The sequence below is a fragment of the Sceloporus occidentalis genome, unplaced genomic scaffold (assembly GCF_023333645.1).
Source record: "Sceloporus occidentalis isolate IW3139 unplaced genomic scaffold, rSceOcc1.0.p SCAF_296, whole genome shotgun sequence".
NCBI classification, from domain to species: domain Eukaryota; kingdom Metazoa; phylum Chordata; class Lepidosauria; order Squamata; family Phrynosomatidae; genus Sceloporus; species Sceloporus occidentalis.
The window spans coordinates 406,883-416,482 of NW_028317276.1; the positions used below are offsets into that span (position 1 = coordinate 406,883).

General features: G+C 40.4%; 1 protein-coding gene across 1 annotated transcript; it reads left to right on the forward strand.

Moving 5' to 3' along the window:
* Nucleotides 1-672: 672 nt before the first annotated feature.
* On the forward strand, nt 673-7,252 carry LOC149275190 (GA-binding protein subunit beta-2-like). Its single transcript, XM_089504916.1, has 7 exons — nt 673-777; nt 1,389-1,556; nt 1,976-2,170; nt 3,040-3,136; nt 5,029-5,214; nt 5,556-5,668; nt 6,953-7,252. The coding sequence occupies exons 1-7, from the start codon at nt 673-675 to the stop codon at nt 7,250-7,252; spliced, it is 1,164 nt and encodes a 387-aa protein (XP_089361042.1).
* Nucleotides 7,253-9,600: the final 2,348 nt, after the last annotated feature.

A 9,600-nucleotide genomic window follows, 5' to 3' on the forward strand; every position in this document is an offset into this window, starting at 1 on the left:
CACCTGACTGGAATAATTGGGGTAACTAGCCTCACCCTGACTGCAATAATTGGGGATATCTAGTCCCATTTTCACTGGAATAATTGGAGGTATCTAGCCTCACCCTGACTGGAATAATTGGGGTAACTAGCCTCACCCTGACTTGAATAATTTGGGGTAACTAGCCTCACCCTTACTGGAATAATTGGGGATATCTAGCCCCATTTTCACTGGACTAATTGGGGGTATCTAGCCTCACCCTGACTGGAATAATTGGGGTAACTAGCCTCACCCTGACTGGAATAATTTGGGGTATTTAGCCCCAATTTCACTGGAATAATTTGAGGTATCTAGCCTCCCCCTGACTGGAATAATTGGGGGCAATAAAACTGCTTGAACTGGTGTCCATTTTATACATTATCCACACTGTGCCATCATCACACCGCTACACGTCATATATCCCAACAAAACACTAAATGTGGAGCAATCTCCATGGAAACCGACGCAAAGTTCCTTCTGCTCCGTGTTTAGCACCTGAAAAGCATTGTAAGAAGAAATGAGTCATTTATTAAGGTTGTATTAATCACGTGTAGATTTTATGTAATAAACGCAGTTTATTTAGTAACCGCTTTTAGCAGTAGGGTTATCGTCTGGAACGTTCCTTATTAATCATAATGTTTTCTGCGCAGGCAGATGGAGCTGGACCTTGGGAAGAGACTGCTAGAAGCTGCCCGCAATGGAGAGGATGAAGAAGTTAGGCTATTAATTCACAAGAGGGCTCCTTTTACTACTGACTGGGTACGTAGGGGGAACGCTTTAGAAGGTACACATTCACTGTGTAGACCAGCTTGACATGTGTAAATTATGCTTTATATGTACAAAAGCGTGAACGCTTGGTACATGGGTGCGGGGTTTGGATGTGCCACAAACTTTACAGGTAAGTAGACATATTTGCAGAATCATGTGTGTTAATCTATAACACGGACCTAAAGCTCACAGTAGTTTATGGGCCAATTTATACAGGATTTCGTGCCCCATAAAAAGACCTTTGAGGTCCCTTTTAAAGAGGGAATTGGATTGGTGATAGACCTTTAGAAAGGTTTATAGAGACTGAATTCCAGCAACCCCTGGTTTGGCATCTGTAGAGGTACTTGTAATAAGGATGGGAGTGTTTTTTAAATTGCGATAGACTGTATATGCAGAAGCCATGCATGTGCGCGGCGGGTTCTCCATATCCAGAAACTGTTTTTATCACCAGGAGCTGCTGTTAGGCCCATAGGAACAGTCACCTCACCAGCATATACATCTATAACCTGTGATTATGATCCTCGATTATGAGACCAACACTGAGGACTTGAAATGTATATTGGGAATTGTTTCCTTCTAACTGCTGGTGTCTTTATCTCTAGCTCGGAACATCTCCGCTTCATATGGCTGCTCAGAATGGTCACTATGCCACAGTGAAAGTGCTTCTGGAAGCAGGTATCAGCCTAGATGCCAGGACCAAGGTAGACAAGACGCCTCTGCATATGGCAGCCACAGTCGGGCATCTGAATATTGTGGACCTGCTTGTTCAGGTAAATTGTTGTTGAGGGGAGATATCTTTACTGTAGGAAGGAAAGTGGAGATAGAGAAGGGCATCTTCTACAGTAATGCCCTTAAAACTCTTGCGTGGGCTACCAATGAAGCAGTTGAAGGTTTTTAAGAATGAAATGAATTTCCTTTTTTCACCAAGGAAGGGTATACCGGGTACACATTTCAAGTTAAAATTTGATTGACCAGGTATAATTCCAAGATTTATTTCCTCATTTTGGTGAAAAGTGGCTTGTGCCAAAGGAGGAAGGTTTGTTTGCCTTCTCCTACATTAATGCAATTACGGATATCGTAGAAATGTTTAACTTGGTGGACTTTATTTTTTGTAACCCTAATGTAGCTTTTGACATTTTAGCACATCAGCTTTTGAAATCATATTTTTTTAATCTTTATTTTAAAACAGAATGGTGCAAATGTGAACGCCAGAGATATGCTTAAGATGACGGCTTTGCACTGGGCAGCAGAAAATAATCACATGGACGTGGCAAACCTTTTAATAAAAGGAGGCTCTGACGTCAATGCACTCAGCAAATTTGATAAAAGCGCCTTCGATATCGCCCTTGATAAAAATAACCACGAGCTGATGATTATTATACAGGTATTTCAATTAAATAGAATATAACTAATTTGGCCTTCTTTTGTTAAAGGGGATAGTTTAATGTCTTTGACACCCTTACTATAAAAGAATACATAATAGTAAATTACTCTGAGGAACCCTAACCCTCAGTAAGTAGTTTAATATTCATTCTTCAAAAAATAAAATATATGTATATATATATATATATATATAACTCTTAGAAATTATAGCTGTGCTGCAGAATCATCCTTGTTTCTCTATGATCTGAAATCTCTTGCATCTGATTGGCTGCCTAAGTATGGGAGTATGTTCCGGTCACTAATAGACAGCCTAGGCAGTCGGTGGCAGGAAAGTGCTTCAGTTAAAATCAGTAGGAATACTTTACACAAGCGCACTGGGTTCTAGACCGTTCTCTGCATGCAGATTCAGCACAGGTGATGGAAAATTCATTTGACCGAATGTATCTGCTGGTGGATGGGGAAAGGGGCAGATACATTTGGGGGGACCACATATGGAGGTCTAATAGCACAGTGAACCGTGCATCCCAAATCAACTGTTCCCAACTTGTGACACTTCTGGGAACCTACCCCATATACCCGGATGACTCTCTAACTAGTTGGATCTATCAGCCGTGCTAATATGTAGCCATAATAATGTTCTCTTTCTGTATGTGTTTGTGTCCGATTCTGTGGTTCCTATAATATGAACTGCAGGAGACATTTAATATATGTTCTGTCTCCTTTTTATCCCCCTTTTCGGGGGAGCTTTGTAATTTTTCAAGGTTTATCCAACAGCTAATTCGGGGGCGGAAATGACATTAAAAAGTAAAATGGCATCTAGATTTACACTGCAAATATATCACAGTTGCCTTTTTTCCTTTTCCTCACTAGGAAGCAATGCAGGGCGATATCCAAGGAGAGTCATTCGACTTAAACGCAGCCTCTGTGTCATCACCCGAATATGTTTTGGCATCTAGCGATCTGACGAGTGTATCTGACTTTGTGACTGCACCACGTGTGGAAACATCAGCAGGTACAACTTCTGAAATCATCCACTGACTATAATGGGCTGTGAACCGTGCCATGCGAACACGCTGTCATGGGCACTGCTGAGACACGACAGCCCCTAACTTCATTGTGTATTACCATATGCAGATCGGTGCATGTGTGCGATTAGCAAACGAGTGTGTGAGTTGAGTTGACATGCGCCACAGTGCCCGTGAAAGCTGTGTAATTAAGTACGCTGCCTGCTTCAGTAGAAGCAGCAAAGGAAGGGAAAACAGGAGAAAGAAACCTCGTTTTCCAGCTCATGGATTTGAAGGCATGGCACCGTAGACATTTGTCTGGCTTTATACACTGACCTAGGCTTTCTCTAGACTTTTCCTCCTGCAGTTCTCTGGAGAAGCACTAGATGGGTCCCTTTATCATCTTGTGATAAAGGGACCCATCTAGTGCTTTTTGTTGCTGTACAGAGCCGATGAGATAGAGAGAGAATAGAGGGGAAATATCTCCAACCCCCCCCTACCTTTTCAGTCTTTGTAGCTTTATTCTTTGCAGTGTCATCAACCACAACTGATGGTTAGATGCCATGAAACTGTAGAATAGTTAAGAATATTCATAGATACAAGGCTGAATGAGTATGCAAATATCTAATTAGTCCCTTATACACTTGAGTTAGTTAATGTGTATTTTATCTTCGTTTGGAACCATAATGTTTGTATCCACCTGTTTCATTCTCTAGGAATCAGCAGTGGTCTTGATACGCATTTCACAAACTCAGATTCAGTCCTTGCCACGTTTGCAGCAATAGCAGAAGCCGCCTCTCCTGTCTCGGCCTCTAACAATGCCCCATGTGAGTAGCGCAGATTAACTTTCTCTGTTGGAGCGGAAGCCTTAATTTCTCTATTTTTATGATGGACGTGTTTACTGAATAACTAGTAACTGAAAGTGTGTGGTTTAACATGGATTCTGGCTTTTCTTGCTTTAATGCAATCCATTGCCTAGAAGGGCTGTACAATGTCACTTCTGCCCATAGTGAAGAAGTGAAAAGTTCAATTAGGAGCGGGTGGTCTTGATAAAAATAAGGTACATGCATTTTAGAATACCCATCGTGTTCTAATTATAGAGCGTTAAGCACAGTGCGATGACATGCAGGAAAATGGAAGTGAGCTAATTATACTCAACCCACATCGCCACTCTAGACTTTTTATCACCGCAGCATTATTTTGCATGCAGCCGATATCCGCATCCCCTCATTCTCTCTATTTCCCTTCCTCCTGTAATGTTAATGAAGTTAAAAGGCAGCTGCCTTTACCCTTTAATTATTTTAGCTTTCAATAATATCAATAGTTTAAGAACAGAATTTCTATATAATTACGAGATGGACTGGACATTTTAGATTTGCCTTATGATATTTAGGATTATGAAGTCGTAAGATGCAGCTGGGATGGTCCTCTTTTTTTCACATCCTGTATTAACTTAGCCTATGTGCATAACTAATGTATGAGGATGTTACATTGCTTCCAGAGATAATGCACAATGTGTACGGGAGAGTGCGAGAATCTCAGGGCTTTATGATGACTGTGCTGACAAAAACGGAGATCAGTGTGTATCGGAATAAGATGGCGAGTCAGTGTATGTTGACCGGTGGGACCGCATAGTGAATGAGCTGATACCAACATGGGGCAACTAGTGGATGTGAAGGTTGTAAATGCCTGCTGATGAACTCTTATGACTGTTTAGCCAGTGCCGAGTAGTAACTGTGAACGATGCATAATGTAGAACTGTGATCGCTGCAACAGTGAGATGGCTTCCAACAATGTAGACAAATTGTAATGATGTGCATTCAAAAGCCTTGTGTAACATTCAGTATTCTTTCAGATCGTGCCGATCAGGATAGTCTGGCTGCTTCAGCTTCGGCGTCCATCCAGGAACATGTGGAGAATGGAGTTGAAAGAGTTATAACAATCATAGCAGATGCCATTCCAGTAGACGGCCTCCAAGGAGGTCTTACCACCAGCCACATCAACCATCCACTGTTGATGACCATTCAGAATGGGCACCAAGGTATGGGGTCATATGGCTCTCCTACTCTGAAAGTCCTCGATTTTCTGTGTTGTTTGTCCACAGTTCATTTGAGTTGTTTAATGGTGATTTGAGGATTTGCTAATGAACAGAAAAAAAAACTAAATGTACCAATAACTTTAATTCATTTGTAAAGATCATTCCTTGTGCTGCGTCCAAAGAAAACCAATATTCTTGCTTTGAAATGGAAATAAAGTGAACGTATATATAAAAGTAAACTAATTTACGGAAAGATTTACGGAAATCTGAAAAATCTGTTCTGTAAAGTTTTTTTTTTTAATTTGCTTCAGGTTTCACTCTGATTTGTTTGCTTCCTCTTGTAGTTATAGCCGTGCCCGAGGATCATGTCTTAGAAGAAACTGTGGCTGGTGAACAGATACCTCCTGCCAAAAAGCATCGTCTTGAGTCCATTAGTGACGTAACAGCAGAGCCTCAGGTAAAGAGACTGCTCAGGCAGTGTAATACTAAGCAGGGGTGGGGGCACTGAATAACATGGAGGCAGGGGTCAATAACACAGTAACATTTACTGCTTACACATATTGCTTACCTACGCTATGGTGTCATCCACAAATCTACACTCTGCTTGCTTCGGATTTTATAATACGTTTCCACACGGTGCCCAGCAACAAGTGTTTAGATGAGTATCAGTATTCAGCTCTGAGCACTAAGAGTTTCTTTCATGTATATTGAGAGTTTCTTTGAGGGACAAGCAAGCTGGCAAACTCATACTTTACAGACTTGTGCACACGGATGAATTTTTATTTTCCTTTCTTGACAAATTTTTGCAGACAAATGTTTCCTTCCCGTTCGTTTGGATGAAATTCAGAGGGTTTTTTTTCCATTCGGAAATGGAATTCATTGTCACTCACGCTCTCTCTCACGCTCTCAATGTCTCCCACCTACCTGACAACCGCATCTCCTGCATTTTCGTCTCTTCTTCTCCACTGTTCTGTCTGCATTGTCCTCGCCTCTACCGACTACTTTTGCAACAGGACGGAGCCTTTGTGCTCACATTGGGGACAACTTCTTCCCCAATCCTTCAATCAGAGGAATGTTGCAGAAGCACTGGGACGAGGCCAGGATAATGGAGATAGATCAGTGGAGAAGTAGTAGAAGAAGAGCATTGGAGAAGACGTGAAGCATTGGAGAAGTGGGCCTACAGCAAAGAAGACTGAGACTTGGAAGCGGTTGTCAGAGAGGATAGAAAGTTAGTGAGAGTATGAGAGAGAAAAAAAAAATTCAACCCAAAATGTAGAGCTTACACATTTGTCTTTGTTTTGTTGCACCCCATCTTTGTTTTCAGACTTTCATACAAATGAGCAAATTTAACAAAATTAAAATATTCACCAATCAGAATGCACAAGTCTGTTACTTAATAGGAATCATTTTCTGCCTGTACAGCCTGGGGTTACTCTGCAGCGATTTCAGTTAACATTAGAAGACTTTTGTTTATTTCTAAGGTAGTAATGCTATGTAATGGGTCTGTCAAAAGCAGCCTTAATATTTTTGTTGCTTACAGGTGTGTCATGGAGTTTAGTTGTAGTGGTGAAGAATAGTGTGAAGGTTAGTTGTTGGAAATCTGACCACGTCATCAGGGAGACCTGCTTCACATGCAATATTTTTGTAGCATTGGCCATTTGTGTCCTCTAATACCACACTGCAGTGGCCAAGGGCTCTTACCCTACAGTCTGGCTGTATCTCCGTTTATCCCACCCTATAGGACAGCAATGGTGACCAAGCCATAAAGGCACTGCAGCAGAAGCTTCATGAAGCCAACTGCAGAGCCCAAGAGTACCGGCAGCAGCTTATGGACAAGGAACAAGAGGCTGAGGGTTATCGGGTCAGACTTGAGAGCTTAGCAGTGCAACATGTAAATTGGAGCACTTTAATGATGATGGAGGAGGATGGCATGGTAATCGTCTCCAGCGAGCAGGAGACGACAGAAGTCACCGAGGTTGAAACTGTGGAATATCACTGTGACATTCCCATGGAGAGTGTTAGCAGTGTGACCAGTTGGTGACATCCTAAAGGGGGCCACCCTTGTATGATGACTGCGTGTAACAATGCTTTGTATATAGCATATTACAGCAGGCAGCACACGGTGGGAGCTTTGACTTGAGTATTAGAGTACATGGGCAGCAGCACTTTGGATGTTAAGGGATTAACCCTTTTACTTTGTTGGAATTGTGTTTTTTTGTGTACAATCACTAAAAACCAAAGATGTGCCTGAAAAGGATGAATGGTTGCAAATGCAATAAGTTGCTGATGATGTTGAACTTTACATGAGTGCCTGTCCTGTTGGCCTTCACTTCTAAAGTATGCAAAGACCGCAGAGATAATCACTAAACGAAGGAGATGTAATTGGTAGAGATATCACCCTGATACCACCTTTAATGTGCGCTCTTATTTTTTGATAAATAATTCCTGTGGTTTGCCGTTTTCAATATTCCAGTAAGTTTGATGTTAAACAGCGTTAGTGCAGACGTTAGCAAAATTGGAAGACTTCTGGCGTATTTGTACATTTAAAGTTGTGCAATCTTTTAACTCTTCAATGGGTTGCCTCAGTACCACATGCTAATACTAGACTGCAGTGAATTATACAACAATCTGCAAGGCCTACATTTTTTTTTCAGAAAACATTACGCAAAATCCATCACAGAGGAGATAAAAGTAACATGTTTCTGGCATTTTCTGTAATTTAAAAGACATGACTTTGGCTCCATCGAGTGCCAAGTCTTTTTGAGCATATTGCATTTCAAGTAAATTTATAAACTTCTTTTTGTTTTAATAATTTTTTAACATATTTTTGCTTTTGTTATATGGTAGACAGACTATTGATAACAATATAGGTTGCACAGCGATTCAAATATAACCTTCAAAAAAAAGCCCTAAATTGCATATCATTCTATGTGATGTGCTAGCTTAGTTGAGATTTAATTTTTCAAAACTCATTATTTGATGGCACAGCTAGCGTACGTGCCAATTAACCCCCCTCTGATTTTTCATCCTCTTTTGTACATTGAAAAAACTTTTTTTTTTTTTACAAAGAGTAGTCAAACCTTTTATTTCCTTCTCACCCAGAAGCCTGTATTATACTTTATTTTCCTGCTGGTAAGTTACTTGTTTGTCTGATGATCTCCAATTATAGATATTTGAAAGGGAGAGGGAAGGAGTTGTAAAGGAACATATATTTATTTCTTTAGCTAAGTTTTAACAGTTCCTTACCTAATTGACAACTTACTCTGCAGAGTGCTTCTGAGTAAAACTGTTAATCCACCCCTTATGCTTCCGAGGGAAAGGGCACGATTAGGCAGATCTGGGCATTTATAAGAGTTATGGAGCAGGACCAAGATAGGTAAATTGGAATGCTTTATTTAAATGAAAGCATGTGGTTTTTGCTGGTTTCAGTTGTTTGTTGGCGTCGCGTGCAGCTGTTTGAATGTGATTTTTATATTTTTTAGTATACCTGTTGTCTGTATGGATTATAATGGACGGAGTTGGCCAAAGAGTTCACTAAAGTGCTTTCTGCCCTGATAGGTATCTTTGGGCACAGAAAAACGATTCCCGTTTTCCTGAATGCACTCTTGTTGTTACGTTCTTTGACAAATTGTTAAAATTAAAACATTCTGAAGTATTTTTGTAAAACCTGTTTTAATAACTGTTTTTAATGTGGTTATATTTTATATTTTGCATTTTGCAAGTTGAAATTTTGTATTTCAATAAAGGTGTTTGCTATTTTGCCCTTGGATGTAGTCTTTCAGAATGAAGGTTTTTAATGTTACTGAAACGAATCATTGCAGTGAAACACAGTTAGTGCAATGTTTAGAAGTTGTGGGCCAGTGAAGGGATGGAGTTTTCGGATAGCACTCGGTGGGGTAAAGTACATGGATCACGTCCAGGGTTTGGCTGCAGAACTCCGGTGTGTTGGATTTTTCCAGTAAAGAAATGCCTCCTCTGCGCTTTCTCTTTTTAAAAAACGTGAATTTTTATTCCTCCTTCACGGTACAATGTGCTGATGCGGAAAGACCATCAGCCGAAAACCAGCAACTTGCTTTATTATTAATGCATTTAATGCGAGTAACTTCATTGTGTCACATCTGCCCACCACCTCATATTGTTTTAATGTTTATTGATTTCTGTGCTTTTCTCCTCTTGTTTGTAAATCCTTTATTGTAATAAATAATTTGCACATTTTGTATCAGAATCAATATTTCAAAGCTCACGATGTGTGCAGATTGCTGTTGTTGCCTCGCTGAGCAAGACGGTGGTCACTTTGGTGGTTATTTTACTTCAGATGGGCAAAAGTTAAGGAACCGGAGTAACCAAGAGCGTCACCCTGATTATTAAGTGAGATATAGAGTGATTGTT

Bases quoted from the DNA above. Each gene is read 5' to 3' on its own strand.
- LOC149275190 (XM_089504916.1), top strand. From the start codon at position 673: ATGGAGCTGGACCTTGGGAAGAGACTGCTAGAAGCTGCCCGCAATGGA. The intron at 1,557-1,975 runs GTAAATTGTTGT...ATTTTAAAACAG, and splicing joins TTGTGGACCTGCTTGTTCAG to AATGGTGCAAATGTGAACGC. The intron at 5,669-6,952 runs GTAAAGAGACTG...CCCACCCTATAG, and splicing joins ACGTAACAGCAGAGCCTCAG to GACAGCAATGGTGACCAAGC.